General features: G+C 30.0%; 1 protein-coding gene across 1 annotated transcript in view; it reads left to right on the forward strand.

The window, feature by feature from the left end:
- LOC107436135 (uncharacterized) overlaps positions 1-21,183 on the forward strand; it is a 51,186-nt gene that overhangs the window by 20,204 nt on the left and 9,799 nt on the right. Inside the window, exons 2-3 of the mRNA XM_016047715.4 lie at positions 3,911-6,114; positions 19,329-19,640. Of these exons, the coding sequence (XP_015903201.2) occupies positions 3,911-6,114; positions 19,329-19,640 (2,516 nt within the window). The remainder of the gene's footprint in view (positions 1-3,910; positions 6,115-19,328; positions 19,641-21,183) is intronic.

A 21,183-nucleotide genomic window follows, 5' to 3' on the forward strand; every position in this document is an offset into this window, starting at 1 on the left:
GGTATTAATAATTTAAAGAGTTAAAAATAAATGAACTTTGTCCTTTGGAATAAAAGAATGAATAATTGAACTTTGAATGAATTTCGAAAAAAGTTGATAGGTAATGGCACTTTAGCTACGTTAATGATTTCCAATGTGGACATAATTTCAGACTTTGCAAAACATATAGCAAAAAAAAACAAACATTCTTATTAAAATGTAATTCTTAAACCTGAAAGAAGACAACAATCTCAGACCAATGGCTGACTATTTTTGTTGCGACGCACCTTTATTTAGAATAAAAATATTGCGAAAGGTTTTAAATTATTTTCCGCGGACATTGAGTTTGCTTAACAATTTGTAATGTTGTAAAAAGTATAATTTCGAATAAAATTTGATAGGGTAATGGCACTTGAGCTACGTTGATGATTTCAAATGCTGTTATAACTTAAGATTTTGAAAAATATTGCAAGAAAATAATAATTTTTTATTAAAATATAATTCTTGAATCTGAAAGAAGACATAATCCTCAGACCAACAGCTGCTTATTTTTGTAGCGACGCATGTTTACATAGAATACAAAATATTTAATTTTCTTTGCAATTCAACTTGTATTCCTGTTATATCAGAAAGTACCATCTTAAAGTCAAAACTTCAAGGTCACGAAAAAATGGCTGTAAATGACTCTCAGATAAATAAGGATGATGAAAATATTCTTTTTATTACTAATATAGCCTGAACACGAATTTTGATTCACTAAAAAAAATTTAGATAATAAAATAATTGAGTCATCAGTTTTTAATCTTTTTGAAAAAAGTACGCGGCATAGTACGGGATTTTTGGTGGTTAATGTGTTTAACAGCCCATTGTAGACTTCAGTTTCTTTGATTGTTATGTAGAAAAAAAAATTATATTGTGTTACAAATTTTTATGCTCTGCTTATGCATTATCATTAATTTCACTAAGGAGGAATTTTAAAACAAAAACAAAGCGGAATTTAAATATCTAATAATATCAAGAATCACACTCACAGCAACCATATTTCTAAAAAAAAATGAATGTTAGTACTTAAAATGTTCTTATAATTTTGTTAGCATTTTTGTTTATAAATATAAAACAAACTTTTTTTACTTGATTTTTATTAGTTGATTGAACCTGACTTGCGTGCATAAGTAACTATATTCATTCTCGCATCGGTGATCCGCTGAAAAAAATACTTATCTAGTTGGAATTAATGTTATTGTTTTTCTAAACCTTAAATAGTATTCTAGTTATTTGGCGATGGTCTGACGACCTCTGGCGAGACCAGTTTAAAGATTTTTTTGTCATGGCGTTATCAGCCTCCGCCAAAAAGTGAAAGTTTTCACTTCAGAAGGGCAAGTGACCAATGAACCTTTTGTTGAGGAGGCTTGCAAAGGTGGAGGACGTAGTAAACCAGTTCCTTTCTCCATTTAAGTCGAGAAATATTACGATTTTTTTTTGTGCGAAGATGATAACATTATGTAAGACATTGGTATTAAGAAAGTTATTAAGTTACCATTTTAAATTTTTATTGTTTTGAAATGTATAATGTTTAATATCCACTTAAAACGAGAAAAAAATGAAAATATACTAAGGGGAAACTTAACCAATTAAGTTTTTTATTGTTTCTATCTTAGAAAAGTCACAGCTATAATTTTTCACTGATTTTTCTTAAAGAATTGGCTGCGCATTTTAAATTAGCAAATTAATTCTATGCTATATATAATTCTTAGATAAATAAATTAAGTTTTTAATAATTTTGACTACTAATACATGAAAAATAAATTAAACATATGTGTAAGTGCATGATTAACATGCAATGGTGGGATTACTGTGATCTGGAAAATACTTTCGTGTTAGCAAAATTGAGAAAATTATTGACGTTTTAAGTAATTATTTGCATATCTACCTTAAGTTACATATCTACCAAAATAAAATTAAAGATTAAATATAGTTGAAAATGAAAATATAGGTCAAATTATAGGGAAAATGTAGATCAAAAAATAATTTTGGAATACTCAAGTGGAAGTAAATAAAAGTAATCAGTAGCCCTGAGAAACCTTATGAACTATTTAGTGATTTTCTCTAAGATCTTATCAGGCCTGTTATAGTTCTTATCCTATTTTGCAGCGAGATTAATCTGCAAATTAACCCATTAAACTCAAAATTCCACATTTGCTTGCTTGCTTTATTTAAATAAACTGGACACGTGGGCCGCGAAGCGGCTCCTATCCCATTCATCATTAAATTACATACAGTAAGGTAAAATACATTGATTTGGCAAACATTGTGGTAGCCATAAAAATCAAGACGTTTTCTTGTGAAATAATAAAACAATGAAAAAATTCAATACGACGAATTGACGTTTTTAACATATTCATAACATTAGAAATATTGATTGTAGATTTAAATTTAAAATAAAGATAAAACATGATTTGATAAAGTTCCCCATTTCGAGACCCAGGATTGAAAACTAAACGGAAAAAAAAATTAAAAACTGGTATTAAAAACATTTCAATTTTAGTTGGCCAACTGCAAACTCTTTCGAATTTTTTGGAAGATTTTATTTTTATATTTAACGTGGCAGTATAATTTTTGAATTCATGCTTAATACCTGTTTTAACAAATTTGATTTAAGTTACTTTCAACTACAACGACATTTAACTAGTTAAAACACACATAAGGTGATCCGCAAGTTATCTTGAACGGCTAGTTATGAACGGCAAAACAACTTTATCAATGTTTATCCGTGCCTTAACTTGTTATTAATAAAATCTTATAAGACTTCGTTAATGTTATTTAGTACTTTTACCGTATACACAAAATAAAAGTATAGATGCAGATGCAATAACAGTTTTGCGACAAATTAATATTAGGTTATTTAAGGTTTGTATTTACTACAATTATTATTCTCCGAAAACTCAGTCTAGCTTTTTACATAAATTGATAGTATGGCTTGTTTTCATTTCGTTTTCTTTTTCTCAACAAAAGTAAATTTTCTCCCTTAATTGTCAGTATGCGAAGTTTCGTTTAGGAGCTTTCACATTCACCAGTTAAAAAAAAATGTGAAAACTTAATTTAAATTTTTAGAATTTAGTAAATTTAATAACTCAACAACTTTAATCAAATATCTCAACAACTGCAATCGTGGATAGTATATTTCAACACTTTTCTTCGCTAAGGAAGAGATATATCGTCTTCAACGGGAAATCTTTATTCGATAGCAACGAGATATATTGTCCTCTTTTCTTTCAATTTCAGAGCTAAAAGTGGAACTTGTAGCGCAGAGAGTAGGAAAAAGCCGCGCTATTGTCGCGATGAAAGTGTTATATAAATAAATATTTTAGGTCCATAGTGGTTATTAGGATCTTTTTTGGGTTGGGTGAAGAAGAGGATTTTTGCTTCTCGCTTTTATCCTCTCTGCTGTAAGAGGGAGTTCGGATGAGAGTGATGATGGAGATGGATGGAGAAGTCAAAAAGAATGGGACAATTCAGAGCAAATAGTTCACTATTTCTACTGGTTTCTAGTATTTTCGAAATAAGTGGTCTTGAACTGGGTATACGGTGTTTGAAAGATTAAAATATTAGTTTCAGTTCCTAATTTTAACAATATCGAATGATTTTTTTTCACTCTTTAAAAAATGTTAACATGAGAGTTGGTGAAAGAAAAATAATTTCTAAATCACTATAAAACTGTAAAATCTATGACTTTATTTGCGTTTTGTAGCGTAAGTTTTAAATTTAATTAGAATACGAGAACCTATTGGTAAATGCGTCTAAAATTAATATAGTTTTATAGTAAAATTTAGAACTATACATTTTTTCATTTCGCAACTATTTTTAAAAAATTTAAATAGCTTTTATTTTATTTTAACATGGTTTAATTTTAATTCTTTTTGTTTTGTTTCAGCCAACCTGGATAACACTAATTGTTTCTATCCTGTATATAAATGCTTTCACCCAAGAAGTACAATCTCAAAACAGTAATCGCAGAAAATTGCCAACAGTTATAATAACTAGAGAACATTTACGCCAAAGACCAGTTCATTATGGTAGTCCGGGTGATACGGCTGCAGAGTTTATTGTCAGTGCTGGATTGGATAATAGCAAAACAGCAGTAAGAATTCGAAAACTCGGCCAAACACCAACCGATTCTACTCAGTTACAAAACCCTGAATATACCAAAACTGTTTCCACCAGTGCTAGGGAACCAAATCGACAACATCCCGCAAGCTATCATCCAGACTTAAGGTACCGAACACCAAATTACAATGCTGTTTCCCAAAATCAACCAGTGAGAAATCCTCAAATCTTGCAGAGGCGTCAAGACGTAAGGGATAACCGCCAACCATATATTCCCGATGTTTTGAACATACCTTCTCAGCAGTATGTTCCGCCAATATTTGTGCCAAATTACCAACAACATACATTTAATAACCCTAGTTTTCACAGGCCCATTGTAGCCGTCAGAGTTAAGAGTGACGGTACTAGGGAAAAAATAAACATACCAGCTCATAGTCAAGATCGTCGGAATTATTTTAACCAACAAGGAAGTCAAATTAGCAACGGTCAGAGTTTGAATCATAAAATATTTACAGTTGAAAGTCCTGTTTTAGTTCGAAAGGGTCCCGAGAAGCAAAATCCCACTTCTACGACGACAAATCCAGACTACGAAACTCCAAATATTGTTAAAAATCAAGAAAAGGGTTTGTTGCCCAAAGAAAATTCTGAAAATGGCAATGATCAGCAGATAAATACAAAGTTCAGGCAAAACGATCCTAATAAGAATGTTGTCGTTGAAACACCTCCACTTGAATTAAGTGCAAAATCTAATGACATTAAAAATCAATTGATCAGAAGACCATCCATAGTTCTCACAGACCAGATCACTGTAAATGAAGTGAGACCGCAAACGAATCGGCCTAGATATGGACCAAGATCTCTTCAACATGATGAGGATAAAGTGAATGCCAGAAGGCGAAAAAGAGATGCTTACGATTCTGAAAGCCTTGGGCACAGCGCACACGATGATGCTGTTGATCCTGAAGATCTCGAAAATTTTCAAGATCAAAATGTCGATCATTTCAAAAATGCAGCGCCTACTGACGAGGAAATAATGGCTAAAAATGTTCAAAGTTGGAAAGAATTTGGAACCAGAACCAGAAGGAAAGGTAGAAATAGAAAATTGCGGAATTCAAAAAGATTGAGATTTCAAGAACAAACTCCAGTGACACCAATTTCAAATGTCAGTCTTGATTATCAAACTTCAACACAAAGTTCAACAATCAAAAACGTGAAATCTGATAGCTTGAAACAATCTTTTCATGAAAGCTTAGATGGCGATGTGATGTCCTTCTCAGATTTCATAACTTCACCAATAGCCGAAAAAATACGAGTAGAAAGACAATTCATGTTCAGAAATATGAGTGATAATTTAGAAAAGGAGGCTCAAACTCGTAACCGTAACCAGTACAATTATGAGACATTTTTGCAGAACTCATCTTTGTTGAGGGACATAATCGCAACCAGGTTACTGCATAGTCTCATCAATATCGACAACTCTTCAAGTAACTCATCAGACATAAGCATATCAGAGGAGCAATCCACAGCTCGAAGCTCTCCAGAAAGACTGGCATCAGCCGAACAACGCCAATTCGGCATTGTTGTCAGTCCATATGAGAGTCATGAGTCTTCTCACTCGAAATCTTCCATGCCAATCATACGGATCTTAAGAGGTAAAATTGTGCCATTACCCGAATTACCACGAGAGCTAATACCACTTATACTTGGGAGATTTAAGCATTCCTATTCATCTGAGCCCACATTCGATGATCCGCAACTGACGGAAAATATGATCGATAATGCTATACTTTCACTTCTTCAGAACGAAGAAGTGGTAAACGCTCCATCACGCTATCATGAATATAAGCGCCATCCAATAAACATGCAGAGAATGAATAAGAAGTCACCATCAACCAATTATGTCGGGTCTTTAAAAAACTCTGAACCAATGACAAAGCCTAGTTATTCCTTCAAACCTGCAGAATGGGCAGTGGGACCAAGATGTGATAGGTTGACTGAAGAGATATGCTTAGATGATTCGGACTATCCAAGGTAATAAAATTGTTTTCTTTTAAAAAAATTGTTTTAATAACAGCTGAAGTTTTGTCAATTTTGGGGAAGAGCAAACATATCAAATGTTCCTTATATATGCTCTTCAAAAATTTTTTAAATCACATTTTATATTATTCCATATTTTATTTATATCATATGATATGAATCGCAAAAAGAAAACTATATATTAATTTTTTCCACATTAAAATTTAGAAATTAATGAAATTTTTCAAAAGTGTTTAAAAGCAGGAAAAACCAACTGTTTTTTTATTTTTTATCAAGGAATGTGTAATTTAACTGTTTTTTTTTAAAAAAAATTTAATTTAATCTTTAAAGTTTAGACGTTGCCGCAAATGACGACTACAGCCGTCTGGTTTTTTCAGATACCTAGGAAAATCATTGACATATCCGTCCTTAGAGTGTCTAACATTACAATGTATTCATGAGAAAATTGAGATTAAATTTGATAATTTTTGCTTTCAAATATAGAACTGTGATGCTCAATTTCATATGGTAGTCATAAACAATTTTAAAAAGAAAAAACGAACATGATCTGAGAACGATCGTCAAATTAAAACCGTGCTGCAACTTGTTAAAATCTTAACGAAATAGCAACTTTGGATGCAAAATATTCTGCAATTCCATAAAAGGCTTATATATGCAAAGCGGAAGCGTTCAAGATCTAGATAATTGTCCACTTACGGGAATTGGATATGCTTTATGAAAATGCAATATGTGTATGCCCTTTTTTGCTAAATTAGTATGACAGTTAAATTATTAAAAAAATTTTAAGAAAAAAATCGCATTCATATTTATTTATATTAATAAAATTATTACGATTAAAATTTATAATGAACTAATGTAAAAAAGTACCATATTGCATAAAAATACCATAGAAACTGTATAAAATTATATAATTACATACTTTACGTTACACTTCACCTGAGCCATCAGCAAATAAAGAGATCCACCAGAAGTTTGTTTTAAATGGTTTCGGCTAGTTAGATTTTATTGATGTATTTTTAATTTCTTTGACTTCTTTTGAAACGGTAAAGATGCCTTTGTTTGTCAATATAAATTGAGTGTCACGAAATGATATGAACTTTATTTTGATTTAAAAACCTTTTCTGAACATTTCTTTTGCAGGAGATTAGTAAAAGAAGCAGCAGCGAAATGAAAACTTCGCCTATTCACTCACAGTTTATAATTAGTGACGCGATATCTTGCATCTTTTCAATCAAATGACAGAACTCGAACTATTCTTTTAAACTTTATGAATGAATAATTCCAAATTCAATTCTTCAAACCTCGCGTATATGCAGATATCATACCTCCATGTAGTTTGATATTTTTGGCAAAGACTGTGGAATACATACAGGGTTTTGGACAAAAATATAGAAACACTTATATTCTAACTCATTGTTTTTCATATTTCTCAAGAAATATTCAGATAGTTACTTTTATAACTCTTGCGAATTAGGTCATGCGATTTCTCATACTTATCCATAAATTTTAAAGCTTTCAAAGGTTTGAGGGACAGGCAATAAATTACGAACGAAAAACAGCGTTTTTGAACACCTTATGCCAAAAAAAAAGCGATAAGGTTGTAACTTGTATCAATTATTATGGTTATCATATGCAAGAGCTGCACAAAATTTCGTAAACCCAGCTTCGTGGACATTTAGTATAAACATTTTTATAAAAGAAGAATCCTTTTTGCTTTATGTTACTTACTATAACTGCTGAAATATTTGCTGCAGAATATAACTGCAGAATTTGAATAAAAAAATAGTTTATAATTGAGAAAGATTTGAGCATTTAAAGTAATCCTTTCACACTGCGTATGCACGGATAATATTAACTTTTTTTTTTTAAATTTTGTTTTAAAATTTTGTTTGTTAACTTTTGAAAAAAATCCGATTTAGAAAATTTGCAAAGTTTTTAATAATTTTTCAAGTAGTTTGTGTAAACTTGGAAAGAAAGCTGTGAATAATAAGGGGTTTTTCTCAAATTTTATTTTGTACTATTAAACAATATTTATTCTAAAAGGCATCAGCATTATATGGAACCGTTTCCGATTGAAGTATGCTTTACCTAACATCTTTTCTCTCTTTAAACAATCACATTTTGTTTTCAGGACAGTCATTGTGGGCTATTATAATTTATTATTAAATTTTATTAAGTAACTAGTGGAAAAAATCATTTTCGTTTAGAGATTTTTTAAAAAAGTACAAAGGGTACTTGGAAGGAACTTTTACATATTCAAGATATTCAAATCGGACCTCTCTGACGGACCGGAATCAATACCTCTGGGTGGTACAGGATTGGAGATCGATCGTTCTCTGATTCAGGTTAAAAATTACGATCTGTGGATGAATGAATGGATGTAGGAATGGGTTCGCCCAACAAACGGGTGTGACGTATGGTGTGGCATAAGTCGAATTCTTGGCCACAGAAAACAAGAACAATCGCACCTCCTCTGCCATACGCCAACAACAACATTCAAATCGGACATTTTTCAAAAGTTAACAAATATGATTTACAAAAAAATTATGAAAAAATAAATTTGTTTTAAAAATTTTTTCCAGTGCATGCGCAGTATAAAAGGACTTCTCATATCTTGGGCAATGTTTTACTAATATTTTTTAAATTTTAAAATAATATTTTTGTTATTAATTAAAAATTACCAAAAAAACTTTGTTTAATTTTATTGAATATTTCTGCAGTTATAGTAAGACAGAATTAGTTTTTTTTTCATATAAATGTCTATATCGGTGTAAATATTTAAGCTAGATTTACAAAATTGCATGCAGTTATTGCATATGGTATCCAAAGTAATTGATACGAGTTACAAATTTAATGCTCTAAATTGTGACATGGGGTGGTCAAAAGCGTTCTTTTATTTTTATTTTACTTTAGTAAATTATTTACTGTCCCCCAAACCTCTAAATGTATGTATATCTTGATATGCACAAGAAATGGTATAACCTAAACATTTCTGAAGTTTAAAATAATTCTCAAAGTATTTCTTGAGGAGTTTGAACAATAATTTAGTACAGAAGTGTTATCATAATTTTGTCCAACTTCTGTATCTTTAAGGTTCGTATTATTTCAACTTTTGAAGAAAGGTAGTTGTTACAATGATTCAGTAACACTGTTAACACTAGATTGCCTAAGGAAGTCAATTTGACTGCTTTTAATTTCAATTAGATGTGCGAGGGTTGTAAATTAAATAGTGGCAACTTAACCTTGAAACTCACAGAAGGGCGGGCTTGCGTAAATATGGTATGGGTGCGGTGGCGCTGTTGTCGATGTGTAGAGTGCAAAAAACAGTCGATTTACTTAGAAGGGTAGTTGTTGCACGGCGTTAAAGTGAGGAGTTTCGTTTCCATCGCTCTAAAGCATGTTGTGAAAAAGCTTAATGACAAAAAAAGACGAGATGCTTGAACCCATCGTGCTACTGTCCTATACGGTAAAACATTTGCTCCACAGGCTTCCACTAATCCTCAATAGCATTCTGTTGCATTTTTGCCACGGGCAACCTCGATTGTAAGCCACGACCGCTGATCATCTTTTGAAAACATGCTTTAGAGCGATGGAAACGAAACTCCTCACTTTAACGCCACACAACAACTACCCTTCTAAGCAAATCGACCTTTTTTTGCACTCTACACATCGACAACAGCGCCACCTCACCGCTCCCGTATTCAATTTGCACATGCCCGCCCTTCTGTGAGTTTCAAGGTTAAGTTGCCATTATTTAATTTACAACCCTCATATACAATGATGTATATAATGACACAATTTCTTAGAATTTCGTGACTTTTTGTACAGCATATAATTTTTTTTTTATTTCTAATATTTACTAATAACTTGTTACGAAACTGTAAATAATATAAAAAAATACTAAAAATTAATTTTAAACAAATTTCTTTACACATTCACAATCATGTCATTTTCGCTTCTTTTGAGAAATATAGGTATACACTAATTTTCAGTCTTTCTAGTGTTAAAAATGTCAGAGAGAACAAATCAATCATTTAAAAAAAATCTTACCACAAAGTCTTTTAGTTTACTTCTCTACTTCCTCACATAAAAATTATACATGTCTTTAGTGCACGATTTTGTCTACAAAAATAAACTTAGCTAAAATTCGAGCTTAAGAAATTCTAAACAAAAAGTAACTTAGAAAAATTGTGGAATATCCGTATTTAACGGAATAAAAAGAGCTAATTAGATGCAGATGTGTTTAGTTAAGAAACTGTGCTGTTAACATTCTGATTACCGACATTTGAAATATATCCCCCCCCCCCTAAAAATACCAAACCACCAGTAACAGTCTCTTTTTGTTGCACTGATGAAGGTTGCCCTTTGAGCATCCGAAACAGCTGTCTGTATTTTATAAATATTTCTGTGCTCTTTAACGTTGTTTGCCTTAGTTTTGCACCTGTAAATTTGTTCGCAAATTTCTTTCTTCTCTTTCTTTGTGAACTATGCTAGTCAACTCACCTTAAGAGACTCGATAATATCATGAAAACTATCGAATACGGCAACGTCACGAGTATTAACAATAATTATGGAATTTAACAATACTGCGATCATTATCAGCAACGATAAATATCAAATATGATAATATCGTGAAAATTATAGATAACAATAATTATAATTAAACACGCGATTATCGTTCTTGCATTGATAAAATTAAATTGGTTGACAAATATATGTAATAAATGTAAAAATAATGAATAATAGGTAGCTTAAAAATATTGCGTTATATAATGAAATATCGATATATATCATGATTTCTTGAAGATATATCGTGATATCGAAATTTCAGTGTCACCTAGCACCATGAGGTTCTATACTTTCCAGATTGCGACTAACTTTGTGTAGTGTCGTTCAGATTCCTGAATTCATCGAAAATAAAATCGATTTTTATTTTTTTTGCAGTCGCTTACAAAATATTTTTTTAAATTTAATTTATTGCTACAGGCTAGTGTGCCCCTTACAAAAGCAAAGTATAAGTCTTTACTGAATTGAAAAAGAGAAGTAGTAGTAGGGCTTTATTTTCGTCTCACTAGAGATGGCGACGGTCTTTGAAAGGATGAGCATCCCAATTTTAATTAAACTAATTTCAAGTTACAACATACTCTCAATTTTCTTTCCATTTGATGTCGGAATCTTTCATTTTCTGATTTACTTTGGCGTATGTAAAGGAATTATACAAAAGTCATTCGAAAGATTCTTTTTTCTCTTGTGGTATAAATATGATAAAATTTTTTAGAATGCAATTCATTAAACATTCAGTAAGATAATATGAAATATTGTTTGAATAAAGCCAAAAAAGAGCATAGTTTAGAAAAAACCTATATGAATATAACAGAATATCTTTTTAAATATTTAAAAAGTATCTTAAATATTTAAAATCTTATCTGAGTATACTCAGATAAGATTTTTCGATATTAAAAAAAACGTCTTCGCTATTTTAGGTGTTTGTTTTGCTTTACTGCGCAAAAATTATAAGACTTAGAAACATGGAAATACAAATGTAAAAAAATGTACAGGAATTAAAATGGAATTTGTTCTAGAATTATGAACTGTTAAGCTCGTTTAAAAAAAACACCATGTGGACTACTCTACAGGTCGCAGGAATGCAACTCAAGAATTGAAATTTGGCATGCTAAAATGGGCACATTTGCTTATAAAATTCACGTAGAATTTTTAGCGAAATTCTAATTTATTCGAAAGTTATTGCAATTTAAAGCTGGGTTCCCGCTGGTCTTGAAAATTTTAAAAAGTTGTAACGAAAATAAAACAATTGTCGAAAGTTTAATTTCTGTGTAACCACCACTAAAACTTTTTTTCCAAATAATCTATATATGCATGAAAATTTAAGTTTTTAAACCACTTAGCGATAAAGTGGTATCTTAAAATAAGAAATATCCTCTAACATTAACTTGAATTTACTATCACTACTAAAACCTTTCAAGGACCGCGAAAACCCTGTTGAGTGCTTTTATTGTGAATTTTTCGCACGTTTTTGAGTGCATGTTAGATTTTGCTTAGCTACTAAAAATTTATGAGACTTAGAAATTTGAAATTACGAGGACGTGAAGAAACATTTTCAAGGAGTTCGATAGAGTAAAAAAAATTACGATTTGATTATTAGTTACAGAGTTATTAACTGTAAAACTTGCAGTAAAAAAAAATTCTTTGGTCGATATACTGTCCGCAGAAATGCAACTACACATACGAAATTTGACGGACTGATAGTGTTTAATAAAAAGCAAAAATCTATTAAATGAGATTAAAATTAACTACTTTTTCCAGCATATTTCTTTCAGTTTACTACTAAAAGTGGATGCAAAGATTGTTTTTCGCTGTAAATATGAATAATTTGCAGTATAAGTCATAGTGATAGTTACGATTGAATAATTAAATAATTATACTTGATTAGGAATTTCAACCACTTCTTACATTTTTTGTCGTTCGCGGCATCCCTGATAGGGTAATTTTTGAAAATAAAAGAAACTTAGGAATAAAATCTCTTACCTATTTGAATTGTTTTAAACTTCTTCAACGAGAAAAAGTACTTTTCTTTAATTTTTTTTATTGAATCTCACAAACAGGTTTCCTTCGGAATTTTTTTTCATTCATATTATTCATATAATTTGTGATATAGTTATTATAGTTATCTTATTTATTTATTTTGTACCAATCTCATATATAATTCAGTTATTTTTTTAAGAAGAAAAATAGTATGATTTTATTCAAAAACGTGGAACTTGAACTTCGAAGTGTTTTTCTCATTAGCGAAAATAAAATTTAATTAAAATTAGGCGATAATTATAATATAGATATGTTCTTAAGAATAGACGAAAATTTGGATCAATGAAATATTCACGTTTTATTTCAAAAGACGTTGCGCAAGGAAGTAATTTATTTAATCGAATTCTTATATAAAACAATAAATTTGTGAGGGAAAAAAATGATGTACTTTAAATATGTTCATATATATATATATATATATATATATATATATATATATATATATATATATATATATATATATATATATATATATATATATATATATATATATGATCTTTTAGTTATTAATTTTGATGACTTTGAAATTATAGCTAAGTAAATTTATCTAAGTAAACTATTTTTTAACAAAATTAATGTTTGAAATCTGACAGTTGATTTTTCATATTTAACTCTTAAAATTAATGAAGATAGACAAATTTCCTTTCACCTTTTTGACTAACGAAATTATTTTAATTTAAAAAGAGTATCGATGTTTTTTTTCCATAGATAGGATGAGGCAAATAGGTATTTTTCCCCATATTATTGATTACCAATATCATTCTTAGGTTTTACAGAAGACTGATAATTTTAAAACAGATCTAATTAACAGCCATTTGCCTCATTCATTCCTTCAATTTCATTTTGATAAAATTATTAAAAACTTAGAACACTAACTTATTATATTTTACTTCTGATCTTATTATTAGCTCTGATTTATTTTTGAAATGAAAATTATTTATGATAAACTATTCCTAAAGTAAATGAACGGAATTGTTTGGATGTATGACCTTTTATACTGAATTGATTAATTTGTTAATTTCTAGTTCGTAGCCTTTATTAAATAATTTTAATTTTAATCTGTGTTTGTTTTATTAAATATGGATCGAGTCGCATAAGTATAAACGGGCACCCCCGATGAATCTGGTAATACCAGTGGCGGATGCAGAGGGGGGGGGGGGTCATTGGGGTCATGACCCCCCAAAATTGAAAAATAAAATAAAAGTAATAATTTTTTTAATGTTTTACTAAAGAAATAAAATATGCGTTCCTTTTCAACTCTTCGACGTCTCAAAACTTGGCTTAGAGCAACTCAGAATCAAGAACGATTAAATGGACTCGTATTATTAAACATTCATCGAGAAATTGATTTGGATGTCTAAAAAACGCATTGCATTTATTATTTAAAGATTTTGAATACTTGAATTATATATGTATTGTTCTATTGTTCATGATGAAAAAATAAATGAGATGACTAGCATTAAAAACCCCAGTTGTATTTAAAGAAAAAAATTAAAAAAATTTTCTTTTATAAGAAAATTATTTGTGGGGGGGGGGGATCTGAGTCTATGACCCCCCTGGAAAAACTTCTGGATCCGCTCCAGGGTAATACGTATAGACTTACTGTTATGAAAGAATGTATGAATGAAAGATAAATTCTCTAAACTCCTTTCTATCCATTTATGTAGGCTCTGACTTATAAACGGTAAACTCTTTGAAAGAAGAGAAGACTGAAAAATGGTTTATTCCTAGTTTGTATGTAAAGTCCTAGAAATGCTGCTTTTCTTCTTTCATTTTAAACACATTTACAATTGCATTATTGTTTCATTTTTTTCTAGGCATAGATGCATTAAAAGAATTATTTTTTATCTTAGGAAAATCATATTTCACTTCGAAATCCCTCTGTCATAAATGACTGCATACTGAAGAGAATCTTAACATTTATTCCAAATTTTTTATTTTTATTTTATTTCTATTCTCGCTCTTCATATATACACTATTAACTTACTTTCGTTTTCACTTTGTTTCCGTTTTCAATTCGTTTTTCAAATTTCGTATGTTTCGATGTTGTTTTTTGAGCCTATTTTCATGGATTTGATCAGTAATAATAATTCAGTGCCTGGAAGAAATCTGTGCAAAACGAGCAAATCATCTTCCTTTCTTAAATAATTATTAATTTTCAAAAATCATTAAAATTCGATAATTAAATATCAATCTTATTAATAATAAATTTTAAATAATCCAGTTTAATATTATTACCTTGCGCACATTGATTTACGGGTCAATCCAAGGTAACTAATAAATCAAACGCGCTTCAGTACTGCAGTAAGAAAGCGTCATAAAAAATCAATCCATTTACGCTTCTATTTTTATATTTTGTAATCTGGCAATCTTATTGCGAAAATATTTTAAATCCTTCTTGAAAGATTCCGGTACGTGTAAGTTCATTTGAATTCGCTTCTCGTTTTATAGATTTCGTTTTGTGTTTTGCTCTCTATATAAATTATGATTAATATTTTTTTTGACTGCAACCGCCTCGTTGCCCACAACCTCTAACTAAATCTCTTAAGTTCGTATTTGTATTCATAATTTTCTAGAGTAATGAAAGAACTTTTAGATCTTATGTCCCTAGGATATCTTTTGAGACTTATTCACGGAAAATAAGAATATATCTGGTTCTTATTGTATTTTCCTTAAATTTTATTTTCTGTTTTTTGATTGATAGGTTTTATTTCGTATATACTTTTCACTTAATGTGCTCTATTTTCGTTTCAATCTTTTTTGAGTGATCCTCACACTATTGTATTGATATATTTTGCTTTGGCTACATTGATACAATATTAGAAAGCACTCCTTTTCGCTGATATAATCGTGTGAGCTGATGAAGAGATTATATCTTTTATTATTTTTGTTTTCAGGCTTTTTAATAAACTTTTTTAACTTATTTTATTTCATATTTCAACTTATTTTATGAGTTCTATATACTGGTATACTGGCAGTTTATGTTAAATAAGCTGAGAGTTATTAAAACTTACTTTATTAATTTTCTTCATTTTTATCTCTATCCTTTGTGTACATATATATATATATATATATATACAGGGTGTCTCAGTTAAGCGTTTCAGAACTTCTAAGAGGGGTAGGGAGCATCCTGACGAGTCGAAATCATATAGCAATGTGGGGTCGGAAATGCTTTCCTGAAGCGGTGACGTACACAGAAGCACCATAAAGAAAAGAGACCGTAAGTGAAAAATCGCTATAATAATACGTTGGAAAAATTATATGGTACATGGGCCAAAGTAAGTGTTCGAAGTTTCTGCCACCGGCTACAATGTACACCTCACATCTCCGGCGCATGGACATTCGAACATTCTGCAATACTCCAGGCATATCTCGCAGGCAGCTACTGCGATTCTTGCAACCAGCATTATCAACAGGAGTGTCATAAACCAGTGTTTTCATATGACTACAGAAATCAAGACATGATAGGTCGGGTGACCGAGGAGGCCATATAATTTTTTCAATGTATTATTATAGCGATTTTTCACTTACGGTCTCTTTTCTTTATGGTGCTTCTGTGTACGTCACCGCTTCAGGAAAGCATTTCCGACCCCACATTGCTATATGATTTCGACTCGTCAGGATGCCCCCTACCACTCTTAGAAATTCTGAAACGCTTAACTGAGACACCCTGTATATATATATATATATATATATATATATATATATATATATATATATATATATATATATATATATATATATATATATATATATATGTATGTATATATATATATATATATATATATATATATATATATATATATATATATGTATATTAGTGTCACTTGCTGTTCTTGAGGATCAATGCTTCTCGCTATGCTGCTTTGTGAATTGAGAGAGCTGTCTGTAAACATTGTTAATTTTTCGTAATATTAATAAAAATAGAAATAAAATGTTTAATTTATAGTAGTAGTAAAAAAATAATTTTTTTTTTTTTAGTTTTGTAACATTACAACGTTTAACATTTCAAATTTAAAATTGCTAAAAATTTCTGAGTCATAATGGCTTAGTTTAAACTACTAAATGTAAATGATGCAGGAATATTTCCTCTGAATGGGTACTTTTCTCGAGATTAAAGGCAATTTTTTTATCAAGATATTTTGCGCATCTGTTTATTTTTCTTATTCATCTTAATAGAATACTTTCGACTGATATTCATGAAAGCATTTGAACAAAACCATTTGCCATTATTGTTATTTTTTTTTCTCTTTCTAGTTCTTGTTTCTTGAACATGCTATTTGTTCCAGTTTTCTCTTTTTATACTTCTAAGATACATTAAAACGCCTGAAGAAACTCTTTTAAAGCATTCTCTTTCTTCCAATGAATTGCTTTCACATTTTACTTTCTGTTTCATTACAAACAAGTTGAAATTTACATCATCGAATATTTATTTAATCCTTTTCGTTAGAAAACAATTTGTTTTTTATAGGGTACTTAAAACTAAGATTTGTATAAAAACGTGCATTACTTTGTGCAGTTTCTTTTCGCATTCTACGCAAAAATACATACGTGGAAAAGTTTTCAATCTCAAAAGTCACTTAGCACAGAATATTGAAGATTTTTTTGCCGAACTCTGAGCAACATTAACAAATTTTAACCCATTTATGCATAGAGTCCTTACAGTTCTCTTTTTTAAAATAAGTAAAAAGTGGCAGCTTAAATGCTTCATAGATATAATTCATGAAGCATCAAATTATAAGCATTTTTTTTTTTGCAGAGAGGCAATAGTTTTTCTACTGCAATATAGTAATAATATAATTATTAATATTTTTGAAGGAGATCAGCGCATTGTATTTTTTCAAAGCTAAAATGTTGTTAACAATGTCAAATAATGTAAATGTTAACATATGCCGATGCAAACAAAAGTCAATGTTAACAAATGTCAACGCTAAATGTAGTTAAAAGAAGAAAATATTTACTTAATGAAAATGTAATGTTCTTATTTGAATACTGGTCTTCATCAGTTTCGAAAAAGAGCAGAGTTAGGCACAATATTACTTTCATACAATTCATTTCAGCGTTATTTTAAAACTGATAGTCCTCTAATTTATTTCTGGTGCCAAACAGAGGACATCACAATTCACTTAAGAAGGGAAAAACAGCGCACTCACTAGACACTCACATTAATGCTCCGTGTCTAAAAATTAGCCAACATGAAGTTGTTTAATCCTTCATTTATAAGTGTTGAACAAAAATATAGAAACACTTCTATGCTAACTCAGTGCAAAAAATCTTTTTTTAGAAGCAGTTGTTTTGGAGGATTTTACACGGCAAAATTGTTGGAGCAGTTTTTAAACATCATGATTTTTCGCTTCTAGAAATGGTCGCATATTTACTTAAGCATATTTGAAGCTTTTTTAGAAATGATGTCATTTTTTAAATGCAAAACTTTGCATTGACAAAAATGAGCGCAGGAAATTAAAAGCTTCGTTTCTACTATAATTAAAAAAAATTGTTACATAAATACTGAAAATCAATAGATCTATTTCAAAATTGATGCTATTAAAACTATAAAGTAGTTGATAAAACTTCACTTTGGTTGATTCGAATTTTGCGTGGGTAAATATGACACCCTTTTTTAAAAAAGCTTCAAAGATGATCTTTCAAGTTGGGCCAAGTGTTTGCTGGTATATTTGTCCATTCCATGTATTTTCCAAAATATTTGCTGCTGAAACAAATTTTCTTATATGCCGGGTTAGTAAAGAAGTGTTTCCGTATTCTTGTCCAACCTTTGTAGTTCTTGTTTACAATCCTTATGTCGCAAATACTTAACCAGAAATTGTAGAAAACAGTAGCTATGGCCTTGTCCAAGAGCAGTTAACCGTATTTCGTTCAAATCTTGGATTTTACCACTTATAATTATACAGAAGATGTTTGTTCAAACTATGTAATTAAAGATGGAAATATTTCTATACCAATAAAAATTAATAAATAGATACAAAGATATTTTTGCTATGAATTATTTTTTAAAGAAACGAATTTTACAATTGTAATTAAAATATTTGGATTATCTTGAATAATTACAGAGGTATGCAGTCTAAAACAAAATTGAAATTAGCATTAACTAAATTAAAATAAATAAATATGAAGAATTATTTTAGGATAGAAAGCTTCACAATTGTGTAGAAAAGTTTTGGATTATTTTAAATAGTTCGAAAAATAAGACATTTTAACAAAAAAAAAATTTCAATTAACATGAAATAAATAAAAATGAATAAATATAAAAAAAATTATGTTTTATATTGAATTATTTTTGGATGAATGAGTTTCGTAATTGTGTCGAAAACTTTTAGAATATCTTCAATAGTTTCAATACGAAAAATACGAAAAAATTTGAATTAGTAAGGGAAACTGAAACTAAAATTAACTTCCAGTTGCTCTCTTGCCTTAATTATAGGGACTTTATTTTTCAGATTGCGGCTACACAGTTCAAGAATTAAAATCTGTCAAAAAATATTTTTTTGATTTGAATTGAAAACTTTTTTTGATTACCAAACTGAACGTTTCTTTTAAAGTAAAGTATTAAGTTAGCGATTCTAAATAAATCCATCCCTTTTTTTTAGTTCGGCAATAATGAGTAGTATTTACAAAGACAAGGGAAAGTTTGATCTGATGTACGCCGAAGTCAAAGTACGAGAGAGCCAAGTGGAGGGATTATCTCGCCAACAAGAACAGGCTTACACTTTAGAACATTACTATGGACCGTATGCCCAAGCTTCGTCCAGCAATCATGAGTATGGGCAAAATGGTGGATTTGTGTGTCCATCTGAAGTGCATTATGGGCGTCCTCATCGTGCCAAGAACAGGCAGGGTGAATGGAAAGTAGTTGTAAATGTTGGAGAATACACGCAGACTCTTCGCATGGAAAAATGTCTGTAAGTTCAGTCTACTTCAGATAGTTTCGTGATATTTTATGTTCTGAATGTTGCATCACCATCTTTTATAAAAGTTTCGGAATACTTGTAAAAAGTAAATTAAAAATAAATTAAAAATACTCTTAAACCAGGAACATTAATATTTAGGAAGATGCTACACCACGCTAGAAACTATTGATTACAAATTCTGTTTCCTCTCCATAGGTATATTCAAATTTAAAATTTAGAGAAAAGTGAGTTCAGGTGAACTTAGAAAAAACAATGGAAAGTCAAATGTTAAACTTTTTTTCTCAAAATATTAAAATGTAAACAAATTTTTGCAGAATAACTTTCCCATAGCGTAATTATAAGTAATCCTGTCATAATATGCTTGCCTTTTGATATTTTGAAATAATTTTTCAACATTTGAAGCGTCATCCACTTTTCTAGGTTTACCAGAATTTTCTTTTTCTGCAATTAAAGTTATTTATGTAGTTGAAAGAGAATTTACCGTGAAGGATTTCTCTTGTGGTATAGCATCTTCTTAAGTCAGAAAGAAAGCATACGTAAACATACAGTCGTGGATGCTAAGTGTAAGATGAGTTTAAAAATGACAAAAACTGTTTGATTGACTGAGGAAACTGAACAGAGATGAAAATTTTTCATAAAGTCGATCCTATCAGTTCCATCTGGTAGTCAAACTGATTCTGCTGTTTTTTTATCCCACTCTACACTGGTGTCCAAAAATTGAGCATAATTTTACACACATGCCCAGAGTTAAAGCATGCTTGACTTTTGAACATCAGAGTAATTGTCGATCCACTGTGATTACTTAGACTTGGAAAAGTTTTTGTTTGAACGAAACTTGAAAAATGAAACTTTCATTCCTTGCTTAAAAATTAGTTTTTGACTCTTAGTGTATACCTTACAACATTTCAGGTTTTCACGAAATATTTTTTAACAGTTGCAGCGAATTAAAACAGAAATTCTCAAAAATTCGTATTAATTGGTAGTGAATTAAATAGTGAAACTTGTAGAATAAGGATAATCACTCCTAATTTTTAAAAGTATCATCACGAGATAACTGCATTAAAATTGCATTTCATAGAATACTTTGAATTATCGATATGTAGTGGTGGAAAAATAGACTAAAATAACTTAAATTGCCTAACTACTAGAAAATATTTTTTTACAAAGCGGAGCAAGTAGGGTGCCGTGTAGCCAATCGGAAAACACTACTTCAACAAAAATTACAAACGACTATCAATGTAAATTTAATTGGTTTTAACCATTTAGCAAATACTATTCAAACAAACAACAAAGAACTTAAGTATGTAGTTTCAATTAGAAAGCCTTGTATAAGGTCCCACTTGTTATTGTTCTTGCTTGACTAAAATTTGCAAAATAAAAGTTTTCTGTTCCGGAAAGGGATTAAAAAACTAAGTTAACCTCGATTGTTATTTTCTACCAATTTAAAAATTGTGGGAGCTAAAACTACCAGGCCGGTAATTATGTATTCAAATTTTTATGTATTTTATTGGTACTTTAGGCCAACTAAAACTTA

The sequence above is a fragment of the Parasteatoda tepidariorum genome, chromosome 6 (assembly GCF_982258835.1).
Source record: "Parasteatoda tepidariorum strain Cologne lab strain chromosome 6, Ptep-v5.0, whole genome shotgun sequence".
NCBI classification, from domain to species: Eukaryota; Metazoa; Arthropoda; class Arachnida; order Araneae; family Theridiidae; genus Parasteatoda; species Parasteatoda tepidariorum.